The sequence below is a fragment of the Gossypium raimondii genome, chromosome 7 (assembly GCF_025698545.1).
Source record: "Gossypium raimondii isolate GPD5lz chromosome 7, ASM2569854v1, whole genome shotgun sequence".
Classification (NCBI taxonomy): Eukaryota; Viridiplantae; Streptophyta; class Magnoliopsida; order Malvales; family Malvaceae; genus Gossypium; species Gossypium raimondii.
The window spans coordinates 52034292-52049371 of NC_068571.1; the positions used below are offsets into that span (position 1 = coordinate 52034292).

The 15080-nt window shown below is 29.1% G+C and overlaps 2 protein-coding genes across 2 annotated transcripts; one reads left to right on the forward strand and one right to left on the reverse strand.

Moving 5' to 3' along the window:
* The first annotated feature begins 5451 nt into the window (after positions 1 to 5451).
* LOC105795768 (guanine nucleotide-binding protein subunit gamma 3) lies at positions 5452 to 7479 on the forward strand. Its single transcript, XM_012625443.2, has 5 exons — positions 5452 to 5771; positions 6368 to 6420; positions 6507 to 6551; positions 6654 to 6698; positions 7091 to 7479. Exons 1-5 carry the CDS (start codon positions 5634 to 5636, stop codon positions 7449 to 7451), a joined length of 642 nt encoding a protein of 213 aa, XP_012480897.1. The 5' UTR covers positions 5452 to 5633; the 3' UTR covers positions 7452 to 7479.
* Positions 7480 to 8043: 564 nt separating this feature from the next.
* Positions 8044 to 10248, reverse strand: LOC105795701 (RING-box protein 1a). Its single transcript, XM_012625391.2, has 5 exons — positions 10005 to 10248; positions 9866 to 9916; positions 9706 to 9765; positions 8398 to 8469; positions 8044 to 8302 (listed from the first exon to the last, which is right to left on the reverse strand). Exons 1-5 carry the CDS (start codon positions 10138 to 10140, stop codon positions 8265 to 8267), a joined length of 357 nt encoding a protein of 118 aa, XP_012480845.1. The 5' UTR covers positions 10141 to 10248; the 3' UTR covers positions 8044 to 8264.
* Between the last annotated feature and the right edge of the window lie 4832 nt (positions 10249 to 15080).

The window sequence follows — 15080 nt, forward strand, 5'->3', positions numbered from 1 at the left end:
TTTCTATTAAAAAAAGTTTAATATAATGAAAATTTATTGTAAAATAATTCAATAATTAATTGAGCCCCTAATCAAATATAAGCAATCAATTAAGCCTTCAAATAACTAACTTCTAGGTAAGCCCCAAATGATTATTAAGTTTATGTTGACGTGGCAGGTGACTTGGTAGATGACATGGCTAAGACTCAGTAAGATGATAATACGCGTTTAAGTGCGCCTGATCTCACATCCTCTTGATTGTTGTAACAATAACGATGGCAATTAAATTAAGATTCAATCAGCAGCATCATAATTATATTTTTAAAGGTTAATACAACATAAGACTTCGAAATATAATTTAAATTGTAAGTTGGTCATGTCTTCAAAATATTCTATTTTAGTAATCGAAGTTTTATCATACTATCGTTCAAGTTCTTACATCAACTTAATTATACTCCACATTATATTCAAGATAACATTCTTAATGATACTAATACTTTGAAAACTCAATTCAATTAAAACATAATAAAAATTGAGATAAATTTAGAATTTGAATCATAATCCAAGGTGTATGGTGCAATTAATCCCTTTTTGTTTTAGACAAAAAAAATGGTGTCTCTCTCCCATTCCTAGGCAAATGTCACGTGCGATCTGAGATACTGAGCTCTGCATCCCCACTCACAAGTGTCCCTCGTCGCCACCCCAAAACAACACTCCCTTCTTCTTGTGTTAAAAACACTGTTCTTCTTTGTTTATAAATATGTATCTTGTAGTCGGTCAATTTTAGTCCTTATATTTTTAAAATTTTGAAAATTTAGTCCTAATTTAAATAGTAGTAAATAAATATGTTTGGTTAAATACGATTAGTAGTCCTGTACTATTGGTACAATTATAGATTTGGTCTATATTCTCCAATTAGATCATTCTGAATACTGTACTTTTCGGATTTGAAAATTTTAGTCTTGACGTGAATAACACTCGTTAATTTATTAATTAGATTTTTAGTGAGTAATAAATGAAAATAACAAGCTAACGTTGCATTACACGTATGATAATATATTTGGCAAACCATATTTTGAAAATAGTAAAACTTAATGAATTTAACACTATCTTTTGATGAAGATTAAAATTTTAAAATTTAAAAATGTATGAACTAAAAATATTAAATTAAAATACAATGATTAAATCTAGAACTTTCACAAAATACATGGACTAATAATAGAATTTCACCTTTCTTTTAACTCTATAAATAACCACTTCTTGTTTTTTAGTAACTTTTTGTACATTACTAACACATGGAACTCTCTCTTTGTATATTTAAACCCAACCCTTTTTAATTCCAAAACTTACACTCTCCTATTTTTATTTAATAATTAGATTCCAATTAATAAAATTGGTTAAATTAGATCATGTGACATTTTTAAAATTAAAAAAAATTGCTCATATGGTCAAGGAAAAGTATTGACTTCATTTCTAATAAGAATATGGTAGTCTCTTAAATTTTATTGATAGACCTCGGGGCATATATATATTTTATATAGTAATAGTTGCGTAGAAATTAAATTGCTAAAAAGTAATAGTTAATAATAATATCCTAACACGCTCTTTAAAAACTTTATAATCCCATATTTAATATTTTTATTCGCTTATTTAACTTTTCACGGCGATGTAATATTAACAACGAGAGTACGTTTTTATTTTATTTTAAATACATCACATAATTCGATTTAATATAATTTATTTCACGGTGTTATCAATTGAAACTTCAATTATTAAATTAAAAGGCTCACTACGGGATTTAAAGTAGATAAACAAAATTTCAAACACACAAAAAAATACAAGGACTGAAAGAAAAATTAAACCAATGAAAACCTAGATCATAAAAAGAAGAAAAAAGAACCCTACATATCTATCTCTTCTGGGAAAAGATTGAAACTTTAACTTAAATGGGATTCGTACACACAGTTGCAGGCTTTTTTCATTACCGCCATTCCATTATTACTTTTATCATTATTATTACAAGTCTAAAATATATCATAAGCCCTTGTATTTTTCACATATTTTCTATACTTTTATTTTCAAAAATTAAATCTCTCTACTTGCCTGTAGAGGTGCTCATGGGCCGGGCCGGATTCAGGCTGGGCCCATAAAAAATTTTCGGCCCTGGCCCGACCCGGCCCGAAATATGGGCCTAAGATTTTGCCCAGGCCCGGCCCGGGAAAAAAATCATAAGCCCGTGCCCGGCCCGGCTCGGCCTATTTTTATTTTAAAAATTTTAAAAAATTAAAAAAAGTATTTTAAAAATATTTTTAAAATATTTTAAAATTAAAAAAATTAAAAAAAGTATTTTAAAAATATTTTAAAATTTAAAAAAAATTAAAAAAGTATGTAAAAAATATTTTAAAATTAAAAAAAATAAATATATTTATTATATCGGGCCGGGCCAGGCCGGGCCGAAAAAGTGGTGCCTGAGGCCCGGCCCGTTTTCTAAACGGGTCTCGTTTTTTTCCCAAGCCCATATTTCGGGCCTATATTTTTACCCAAACCCTCCCATATTTCGGGCGGGCCATCGGGCCGGGCCGGGCCGCCCAGCCCATGAGCACCTCTACTTGCCGGATTTCAAAATTCAGGTCCAGTTGTTGACTTTTTATAATTATTTTGTTAAATTCAAGTTCATTAGAACGTCATTTTTTAGTTACATGACTACCAAATGATTTTTTTTAATTTTAAAATGTTACACCAATAAATTTAATAAAAATTAACAATGTTAATAATTGGACTGAATTTTGAAATCGCAAGTAGAAAAACTAAATTATTGGAAATAAAAGTACATGGACTAATTTGTAAATTTAAATAATACAAAGACTTAAGGTTAAATGTTGGGTTAAATTCTACAATTAGTTATTGTACTTTGCAAAAGTTATGGATTTAGACCTTGTACTTTAATTTGATCAATTCTAGTCCTTGTACTTTAGAAATGTTGAAATTTTAGTCCTAACCCAAACACTAATTGTTAAATTCATTTGGTTAAATTCAATTATTGGCCCCATCTTGTGTGTACAATTGTAGATTTAGTCCATATTTTTCAATTGGATCATTCTAAGTCTCTATACTTTTTCAAATTTTGAAATTTCAGTCTTGAGGTAAATGATAGCCATTAATCCATTAATTGGATTTTAGTGAGTAATATATGAAAATAATAAGCTAACATGCCATTACACATATGATAATATGTCTCTTGCATTAGATTTTGAAAATAGTAAAATTTAATAAGTTTATCAGTTATCAATCATTTGGGAAGGACTAAAATTTTAAATTTTAAAGAGTGCAAAAACTAAGAATGCCAAATTAAAGCATAAGGACTAAATCCATAAGTTTTATAAACTACAAGGACTAATACAAATGCATCAAAGGTTATATCAATGTTGTGTCCAAAAAGAATCACTTCTTTGTTTGTTCTCTCTCCACGCCCTCTTTGAGAACTTCCATGTTGTAATAATGGCGCCCTTTTTAATCTCATTATTATTAAAGCAAAAATAATTTATAAAAAATATATAAAATTAAGATATTAAAGAACTTGACGTCATAACTTCAAGTTGTTTCATTTGTAATTTAAATTATTTTTTTTATAAATTTTATATTTTCAATATTTTTATAATAATATTTAATATTTTTAAATACGAAACCATAAAAACCATAATTACAGTCTGTTAGGTGAAGTCGAAATTCTTTTGAGATGATGCTAGAATTAAATTGTATATTTTTACGATATCAAAAGTAAAATTTCATCATTTTAACAGGATATATTTTATAATTTTAAAAGATTAAATCAATTTTTTTCTCATTTTAGGTGGATATGTAATTTTACTATATACTAATTAAATTCTTTAAAATTATAAAATAACTAAATATAAAATTTTTCATTTTAGGGAGGACCGAATCCCTTGACTACACCTCTGAATCTTAAATTAAATAGAACAGTAATTAAAACTCTTATCAAACACCCGTTTAAAGAGTATTATTCCTATCCCTGCCCTTAATACTGTGCATATATTATTATATTATCTTTCTTTGTCCTTCCTTTAAAATCCCACCATTTAATAATCTCTTCTGTCTGCAACTTGTCAACTACAGCAATGGCTTTACCTTTACCTTTAATCCACCACCATTTACTGTTTTACTTTCATTTTCCTTTGGTGTAATTCTCATTATAGTCCCTCTTAAAATTTAATCATTTAACTTTAATTCTTTACGTTTATGATACCATTTGAATTGATAGCACAATTAGCTCTTCCTATTAAAGTTATAATGTATAATATATTTTTACAATTATTTGTAGGGCTGAAGCTAAAATTTGGTATTGGAGAGTCAAAATAAAATTTTAAAATTTGTGGAGACCAAAGGTAAAAAATTATTTTAAAATATTTTAAATATTGAATACTTAATAATTGTGAGGGACTAAAATTGGTATTATTTTATTTAACCTTAGGAACCATATGGAAATCTAGTCAATCCTTTCCAGCAAATAATAAATTTATATCACAATCCAATCCTTAAAATTAATTTCAAAATCACACGTAATTTAGATTCATTAATAACATTATCAAATCGGAAAAAAAGTAAATTACACGGGTAGTTATTCAATTATTGATAAATTTTATTTAGTCAATTAATTATGAAAAGTTAAAAATAGTCATCAACTATTCAATTTTTTTCTTTTTGGTCACCGATTGTTAAATTACTAATGGAAAGATGACTTGAAAGCTTATAAAATTGACATAATAATAACTTTAACCTTTAATATTTATGTCAAATTAGTCTTGATTCCAAAAATAAGTGTAATTTGGTTTTTTTTCAGTTTTACTTTTATTTGATATTAAGGGTTTGTTTTAAAGAATGAGAAAAGATGAAAATTATATCTTGGATTTTGGGTGTTCCACTTTTCGTATATTCGATCAAATTTAGTTGATAGATTTAATATTTTTAGCTTTTAGGTGAAAAGTTAAAAAGAAAAGACCAAATTACACAATTTGTAAACATTGAGGATTAATTTTTTAGAATCAAGATTAAATTGACACAAAGTTATAAGTGTTGAGGATTAAAATTTCTATTATGTCAATTTTAAAAGTTGTTACATTATCTTTTCATTAACCATTTAACGGTTGGTGACCAAACAAAACAAAAATCGAATAGTTGAGTAATTACTTTGTAACTATTCATAGTTAAGTGACCAAAAAAGAAACTTACCAATAGTTGGGTGACTAAAAGTTTAGTTTTCCCCAAAAAATTCAAATTACGAGAAATTACAATAGAAAGATTAAATATCAAAGTTTTAATATAATAGAGGGACTAAAAAAAAATTAGCCCCTTTAATCTTTTCTTCTGCAACTTCACAAACTACAGCAAAATCTTTAACTTTTAACTGTAACCCACCGCCATTTTACCGCTGAGTCTTTTTATTTCTGGGTCGTAATTATCCTTGTCAGAATACCTTAATTTCTGCCTCTGCCACTCTCAAAATGCCATTTTTTTTTCTGGGTTTCCAACTTTTCGTATTAGTCTTCACGCCTAATGTCATTTGCACCTCTTTGTTTGTTTCTCATTATTAGTTATTAACCTTTTTGCTTTTGGAAGGGGTGGCCGGAAAATCATCAATGGCGGCCGGGTCCGGTGGTTCTTTGTCTCTGCCGCCACCATGTCCGAAATCGCCGCCGGAGTATCCGGATTTGTATGGGAAACGAAGGGAAACAGCGAAGGTTCAAATGCTTGAAAGAGAAATTAGCTTTCTTGAGGTGTGTGTGTGTTTTTTTAAATGTTTGGGTTTGCTTTATATATATATATATATATATATATATTTGTGTATGCATAAATTGCTTAATGTTATGTGTTTTTTTAATGGATTATGATAATAAAAATTGGAACTTGAAAAAATTGTAACTTTGATAGTGCAAATTTGTAAGATTTTTAGGTTCACTGTTTTATATTATTGTCTTTAATGTCATGTTTGATTCAAAATCTTACAACTTTGGAACTGTTACTGATAACGCGATGGTAGAGCTTTAGGCATGATGGGGTTCGAACCCCATGACCTCTAGCATACCATAAGCAAAGTGTTTCTTCTATTCAAGAATCCAAGTATAAGCGCCTTTACGATACTTTTATCCACTGAAAGAGGGTTATTGTTTTGTTGTTCATATATTTAGGTTACTCTTTGAAATATACCTATTTGAAATTCTGTTACGGATAGAACATAATCCGATGAAGGACTTCCGTTGCCGATGTATGCCGACTTGTAGAAAGCGTTCATCGTTTTTAAGTTAATCATTCTCGTATGAAATCTTTTGATTGCATACTAAAATGTTTGTTTTACATTCTTGTTTTCGAGCAGGTCGAGTTAAAATCGGTCGAAGGTCTCCAACATGCTTCGAGCTGCTGCAAAGAGTATGCATAATTTTTCGTAATTTCCTCGAAATAGTTCATCCTTTCATTTGAATATTTTGGTTTATGCATTGCTAATTCCATAACAGGGTTACGGACTTTGTGACAACAAATTCAGATCCTCTTATACCTACGTAAGAACACAACTCGCCGTTATTTTGCTCGAATTTTTTGTTTAATGTTTAGAAGAGGATGTAAGAAGCTTTATACTTTTGCTTGCTGTCCCTTCAAAGCAGAAATCGGAAGAATCGGAAATCATGTCGCCTTTGGAAGTGGCTTTGGTATCGATTCCTTATTCCTTTGTTGGTTAAAGTACCATAGAAGTCCCTGTACTAGGATATAAGTTGCATTTTATCCCTTTACTCAGAAAATGAATAAATTAGTCTCTATATGTTATAGTTTTTACTATTAAAAATTGATTATGAGGTACACATGGCATGCCATGTATCATTATCGGTTATTCCGTCAATCACACTAGTTTTTAACTGTACAAATAGATGAAAATTTTAACAGAAAAGATCAATTTGCTCTTTTATCTGAGACTAATTTGCCCATTTTTTTAGTGTAGAGGACAAAATGCAATCTTGACTCCTAGTAAAAGTGCTTCCATAGTACTTTATTATTCCTTGTTTAGAGTTTAGGGTTTTATGTCATGACTTCCATTCTTTTGCAGCGGAATACCCTGTTTTAACTTGTCGATGATTTGCTGTTGCTGTTATTCCAAGTGCTCTTGCCATTTGACATGCCGGCCGTGCTATAACTGTATTGATATGTGCGACTGTAGTTTATGTAAATGTAACTCATGTAACTGCAATTCATGTTTAAACTGTTGCACGAATCCGCGATGGCGGTGTTGCTCTTGTCCTAAATCACAATGCTGCGGGAACATCTCGTGCGGCAAAAACTGTTGCATTTTTCGGTTTCCTTCGTGCATGGACCGATGTTGCAGATGGAAATGTTGTCCTAAATGTCCGAAGATACGTCTTTGTTGTTGTACAAAAAACTGTTGTAACCCATGCTGTTTTTTGTTTTAATAATACTAAATGCAAGTTTCGGGCTTAATTTTTGATCCTGTTAATCACAATTAAGTCACAAAGTGGTCCAGTATTTCCTTATGCGTTTAATAATTACATATAATTGGACAAATTGGCGGGGGCTTGGATCATTTTAGGTCGGTGTTATTTTGCATTCTCAAGTTGAATTTTTATGAATTGAAGCCAAATGGTATTGGTTAAATTTTGTTATTTATCCATGTATTATACGTAAAATCACGATATGCTTTTAGAATTTTAAATTCAAAATTTAATAGAGCAAACATATTATCACATCTGTAATACCATATTAATTTATTATTTTCACTAATACAAAACTAATAGCAAAATTTAATTGCTGCTGTTCGATCAAAATTAAAAATTTAAAATTTTAAAAATACAAAGATTAAATTACAATTACGTAAGATACAATATCTAATAGCATAATTTGACCTTTTGTATTTTGTCATTCAAATGACGCCGTAGTTGACTCATTTCTGAGTTTAAACAATTTCTAATTTTATCATTTTCGGATTTCGGATTCGAAGCTTGGTTCAGGTCAGAATTAACATACTTAGTTGCATGGATTTAGGTATTGATGATTCAAGCTTTGAATAATTCACATAAAATTTTAGCAGATTACAGTCAGTGCAAAGCAAATTCCAAATACCTAATTCATAAATCCAAATGTTTTCCAAAAAAAGTTTAAAGCAGCTGCAGTAGAATCAACAGAAACCTGAAGAAAATATGTAAATCTTCTTGCACACCGTACTTGGAAAGGTAAGTGGATTCAACTGATAAAACAGTCCAAAAGATTTAGTGACCATACTTTTGGAACTCCCACTCACTATTATCTGCAAAATCGAAGCAACAACAATATCATTGTTATGCGGTTAACAAAAATGTGAATGGAGCGAAAATAAGACACCGGGAGGCAAAAAAAGTGTACCCAATGGACACACTTGACGAGTCTTCAACCATCGGCTGATACAGTGAAAGTGAAATGCATGGTTGCAGACCCCTACAAACAAAAAACAATAACAATATTCAATCAAACATGAGTTCCGGTGTTTGTTTATATGCAATATATCAATGCTGTTAAAACAAGGCTGTACTGTTCTTCATGTTTTCTTTAAAACATCATATGAATCTTGCAAAGAATTTGACAAACAAGTGAAATTGCAATGTGACAAGTAATTTCTTTGGTAATCTAATTAGTTTAGTCATGGAAATTTATATGCATTTGAAGCAAATAAAGTGTAGGGATCGACTGCTTAGGTGAATAAACCACCAAAGGAAGAGCAACCAATTAACCTGTCAATTCTTGACCTAAACTTGAAAACTTGTCCCAATTAATCTGATCCGAGCCAGAGTCAACCTAAACCCGAAAATGACCCAAACAATAAATGAACTTGGAATGACCAAAACCTGAAATGAGCTGAGCCCAAAATGACATAAACTCAAGAACACAAGACCCAAACCTAACTGGCGAACCCGAATAACCCGAACCCAAAATTGATTGAAAGTTTTAAAACTCAGATGACCCGATCTGAAACCAATAAGACCAGTCCAACTGTCAGGTCTACAACCAATACAGTTCATACCACTTGGTCCATACCAAAAGAAAATATTCATATAGCTTTTGGATGCAAAATAATCTGAGATTTTGCTTAAATGCGTACAAGCACCAAATACAATTCAGCAAAGCAACAGAACCTCCAAAATAACGCATACAATGCCCCTAGGAGTAAACAACAGGCAAAGCATTACGAAGCAAAACTGGATGTCTTCTTATTAACTTAATTGATTCATCATATGCTATTCTAATAAAACATAAAAAGTGTAATTTCTTCAACATTTACTACATGAAATCACCGTAGTTTATTCAAGTTTTATTACTAATTTAGTTTTCTTCTACACCAAGACAAGAACACTCCACTGCTTAAAAAAATCAGCAACTAAATGTTCAAAATTGAGTTCTAAAATCACAATCCTTGTGTTCGGTATAAAATATATTCCAATCAAACACCGGTAGCACTAATCCTCAAGTAAATAATGCAAAAACAGTCCAGAATAAACACTTGCTAAATGATCCCTGAATCAAACGCTAGATATGCAAATATATACATACATATATATGATAAAATTGCATAATCCCCAACAATGGAACATGTCCAAAATCCCAATATATTATAATGCGATGTAATTAAGCCAAACAATGACTATAGGGATTTGAAATAGAGAGAAAAAGAAATACCCCAAGCAACAGTGCATTCCTCACTGGTGGCGCTGGCTTGGTTTGCTTGGCATTCGATACCTAAAAGACCAAATTAACGTAATTTAATCGAATTTATCAAATCCCCAAAAAAATAAAAAAAATCGAACGAGAAAAAAAAATCAAAGATAGAACGACTCACAGAGATCCATGATGTGATTCCTACAAATTGCACAATTATCCACAACAATATCTGTTCATCCATCAACAAAATAAACATTAAAAACATTAATTATTAGAAAAAAAAAAGTAAATTAGGTTAGGATTTAGGGATTGGTTACCCCAAGCCCAAAGGGCAACGGCGCTCCACTTTTTGATCTCGAAACGCTTGGGTTTCTTAGTGGAAGAGGAAGCGGCGGAGCTGTTGGAAGACTCGCCGACGGGTACCATGGGGACATCGGAGTCTAGAGTAGCCATGGCGGGGTTGAAAAACCGTGAAGGAGAGGGTGTTGCTTTTCTTGGTGCTTTAGTTTTTGGGGGAAATGGTAGAGAAGAAACCACGCGCCAATTAGAACGAGCGTGTTTTTAGGTATAAATTGAAAAAAATTATGACGACATCCTGTCTGCATTGGTTTAGTCTATTGAAATCAAATAAGTTGCTAAAAAAAATTAAAAATTATAAAATTCGGTTGAATCAATTTTTAGTTCAGTTCAAGGCTAAATAAGTAATATATATTGAATTTTTTTTTAATTGGTGAAATAGGTTTTTTTTTTAAGATTTAAAGAAATAGGCTGATTTTTCGAGAGAGAGAGAAAAAAAGGCTTCTAATTGGGCGCACTTTCTACATAGTTGGCGATGAATGAGCTTTTTGCTGATATATTAGGGAAAATTCGCCCATCTAGACGCGTTTTCTTTAAAATTTTCAAAAAACGCTTCTAATTAGATGTGCATTCTTGACATGTCAGCAGAATTTTACCAAGCTAGATATGCTTTCACAATCTCTCTTCAAAATCAATTTATTTCTCTAAATCTCGAAAAAAAACGACCTATTTGACCGATTAACAAAAAAAGAGAGACATATATTGCTTATTTAGCTTCAATTCAATCAATATATACCAATTTGTAAGTTTCATCTCTTTTTAGATTGATATTGAGTCGATTTCCAACTCTATTGATTGATTTAATTCTGCAAAATTTAATTTTTTTAAACATATACGAGAAAGTGAATCAATAATTTTAGATTATTTAAAAGAATTAATGTATATTTTAATCCTTAAATTTGATAATTTATCTTTAGTTGATATTTAAATTATTTTGGACTTAGATGCAAACATGGAAATTGTTAAATAAGTTAGCAAATTTATTGGTACATTGCTAATTTCGTACAGTCTATAAAATTGTGCTATGTGTCTTAAAATTTACAAACTATCTAAATTTCATTTAAATTTGGATTAAAGTAACATTTAGTTTATGAATTTATCTACTTTTTGATCTTGTCTTTGAGTTTCGTTGGTTCAGTATCGAAATTTGGCTTCTTCTTTTTTTAATTTTGTTCTTGAATTTAGAATTTGTTAAGGTATGATGACATATCATTCTAAAATTATGTCATGTCATCACTTGAAATTTTAAATAAAATCTAAATTTTAGATTAAATTAAAATATTGCTTTATTTTTATTTTTTATTTTTATTTTTGCTTTTTAATAATTATTGGAAAACAAAATAACTTTTTATTAAATAAAATCACAATGAAAAACAAAATTATAACCAATCAATAAAAGAAAAACCTAGAAATTCAACCGTGGTTAATAGGCTAATAGCCATGCTTAGAAAAAAGTTTTATTTTTGGGATTTATATTTTAATTAAAGAATAAAAAGAAAGGGTTAATATAATTTTTATCTTTTGGTATTTATATTGCTTTCTTATTTATTTATTTTGGAATTTGTCAATTAGGTTATTTTAGGAGAAATTATTTTGTAGACTCTTCCACCACATTATTTATGGTTCATTTCTAATTATTTAATGGCATTTCAACAATTTTTTTCATGTCATTGATACATAATTTTGGTAAATTTTTTACCCCGAACTCGAACTCTAAACCCGATTTAAAGTTCGAGATTCGAGATTTGAATTTTGGGTAAAAATTTTATTAAAATGTTATTAAATAATTAGAAAGAGACCATAAATTTCTACTATTTTAGTCTCCAAAATTAAAAAATTATAAAAATTTTATCGCTTAAAAATTTAGTTTTAGCAAGGTTCCCCTTCAGTTCCGCCGTAGAAACATTGGGCCTCCCAGGATGCAAAACATCAATGATGAATTGTTTCCTGGAAAGGAGCCTGTTCGTCATGAACTTCCTTCTCCGCCATGGCTAAGCAAAAATCTTCCTCCTGGGCCCTGGTTCCTTTCTTGGTTTCGACACAGCGGCAGCAGCTCACCTTTCTCCACTTCTAATCACCAGAAACTAGCAAAAATGAAAACTCACTCGGTTCCATAGCTTATGGGGTTAAGCTTAACAACAAGAGATGCCACTAATGATACGAGTCCGAATGGCAATGGCCTTCATCACAAAAAAATAGCCACTAGGCTAAGGCGGCGATGATGGAAGAAACTAACGAAGATAATGTGAATCAGATGAAGATGGGATACTGAGGATAAAATCTGAATGGAATGATTTCAAGATGGGCTGACGTGCAAAAACGTTGCTTCTGTGGCATAATTTTGATTAATTTTAGTTTATACAATTTTCAAATTAAACGATATTAATAAAACCTGTTTGGTTAAATTCTGTTATTAGTCTTGTATTATACATTAAGTTGTAGATTTAGTTCACTCTCCAATTGGATCATTCTTAATTACTATATTTCTCGGATTTCAAAATTTCAGTCCTATTACAAACGATAATCGTAAAATCTATTAATTAAACTTTTGTGAGTAATATATAAAAATAACAGGCTAATATAACATTACACGTGTGATGATATGGTTGTCACATCAAATCTTGAAAATAGTAAAACTTAATGAATTTAATAGTTACCATTTAGTTATGTGTAATTCTAAAATTCTAAAGTACCGTGATAGAAAATAACTACATTAAATTACAATGACTAAATCTACAATTTATGCACATTACAAGTGCTAATAGCATAATTTAATTTTTGATAAACGACATTTCATTGCAAGTATTTGGTTAATTAGACTAGGCATATATAGACATAAAAGTTAATTTTTTATTAAAATATCAACCGGGTGCAATGATAAGGCACATTGTATTCTTAATGGGAGACGTAAGTTCGAACATTGGGGACAACATTGTTGAGAGAGACAACCCCAAACATGAACCATAAAATGAACATGAAAAATACTACATATTTAAAACACTTCAAGTCCATTTCGAGCTAGCATTTTCAATTTACATTTTAGCTCTCATAAAATTATACAAAATAATTTCACTCCCTAGAAAAATTTTTTGATTTCGCCCCTAAACATCACATAACATATTTAAAATAAGTAGATCAAAATTTAAATATATTTCATGTCAAATTCAAGCTAACATTTTTAAGTTAAGAAAAGAGGTTGCAAATGACGAGATTCAAATCTCTTAAACACGTTGGATGTCGTCTTTTTTAAAGCCATAGTTGTTTGAATCAATTGGACTAAATCTTGAGTTCGATTATTTTTTTATCATTATAATATCAAGAAGCGGATTACAGAATTTAAACCCGTATCATCTAAATTTCAAATAAAAACTTTAACTTTAACCCAAAGATGTTAATGTTATGATAATAAAAAATATTGAAGGTTGAATTTTAGTGGTTGAGAAAATGCCAGACCTTGAATTACCAAAGAAACTTTCAACACCCATAATAAAAATAATTAATAAACAGGACACATTATGAATTTTATTTTATTTGTAAACTACTTTTTAAATAATTTTATTATAAATTCGATCATATTTATTTTTTAACATAATGTTTAAAACTACTCATAACCTTACCCTAACCTATAAATAAGAAGATAATGCATTTCAAAGACACTTAAATCTACGTATTCTGTATTGACAATAAAGCCTATGCCAATCAACTTAAAACTCAATCGATATATATGAAGTAAAATTTTATACTCATTATATTAAATAATATTATTAAATGCATTAGAGTTAAAAATTTCTTTATGTTTTTTAAATTTAATTTAAATTTTAAATAATTTAAAATAGTTGATAATGTGAAAATTTAAATTGTCCTATAACACAATTTATAACAGTTTCTTAAGTAAAATTAAAATTTTACTATCAAATAAATATTTGAATTTTAAATTCACAGATACAGTGATTTCAAGCCGGTAAAAGTTACCGCGTTAAAAAGATTATCTTGAGGATAAAATCGTAATTTGCGAATGATATCTAAAGTTGAACTAATTTTTGTTTTCATCATAAAATATAATAATTATAATATTTTATTAAAATAAAATACTAAATATTAAATGTTATTATTTGATAGTCTATAATGTACTTTTTTTTATTCCACAAGCAATGTTAAAAATTGTCACGTGTTTTTTCTAATATTTTATTATAATATTTAATTGCAAGCAACATGTGAAATATTTTTTAATATAACATGAAATATTTAAAACTATAAATTTAATGGTGAGAAACTTTTAAAATGAGAGTCATGAGAATCGAATGATATTAGTCATTAGATCAAAATAAATAATTTTAAGCCTTAAATTTTATATTTATCTTACCTTATTATAATAATACCAACAACACCCAATAAACTGGAATGAAAAGCGAGGGTGGTATTAAGATTAATCAATTTGGGGATTAGGTACTTGTTTTTCTTGATTGAAATGGTTGACCAATTTTTTCAATCAAGAAAAATAAGTATCTAATATTCAATTTGATTAATCTTAATAACCCTACTTACGATGCCAATTTTTTCTCCTAAGACTTCAACTGCACGGTATAAAAAGAGAGAAAAATCGGTGTTGTTAGTTTTTTTAATAAAGTAATATAAATACAAAATCCAATGTTTAAAACCATTTATTTTAATGTAATAGTTAAGATAATTTTAATTCTTACTATTGTCATTATAAAAATTCTCATTATAATTTTTTTTAACAATCTTATTATAGGTTCTGATCATATATATATTTTTTATACAATATCTAGAACTATTCATAGTCCCTCCCAACCTATAAATAGGAGGATAATACACTTCAACGTCCTCGAATCTACATCCTCCTGTATTAACAAAAATATCCATGCCAATCGAGTTATTATTACATAAAATTTACAAAATAAAAAATGCAATTATTGATTTTTTTTTCTTCAAAATATTAAAATTTATTGGATTTTATCAAATTTTAGGAAGAAGAAAAAAAAATCAATCATAGCCGTCCACGTTAGACAAAAAAG

Excerpts from the sequence above, each read along its gene's own strand:
- LOC105795701 (XM_012625391.2), bottom strand. The coding sequence starts at position 10,140 with ATGGCTACTCTAGACTCCGATGTCCCCATGGTACCCGTCGGCGAGTCT. Across the intron at positions 9,917-10,004 it reads CGTTGCCCTTTGGGCTTGGG|ATATTGTTGTGGATAATTGT; the intron begins GTAACCAATCCC and ends ATGGATGAACAG. Across the intron at positions 9,766-9,865 it reads GAATCACATCATGGATCTCT|GTATCGAATGCCAAGCAAAC; the intron begins GTGAGTCGTTCT and ends TTGGTCTTTTAG.
- LOC105795768 (XM_012625443.2), top strand. The coding sequence starts at position 5,634 with ATGGCGGCCGGGTCCGGTGGTTCTTTGTCTCTGCCGCCACCATGTCCG. Across the intron at positions 5,772-6,367 it reads GAGAAATTAGCTTTCTTGAG|GTCGAGTTAAAATCGGTCGA; the intron begins GTGTGTGTGTGT and ends GTTTTCGAGCAG. Across the intron at positions 6,552-6,653 it reads TCAGATCCTCTTATACCTAC|AAATCGGAAGAATCGGAAAT; the intron begins GTAAGAACACAA and ends CCTTCAAAGCAG.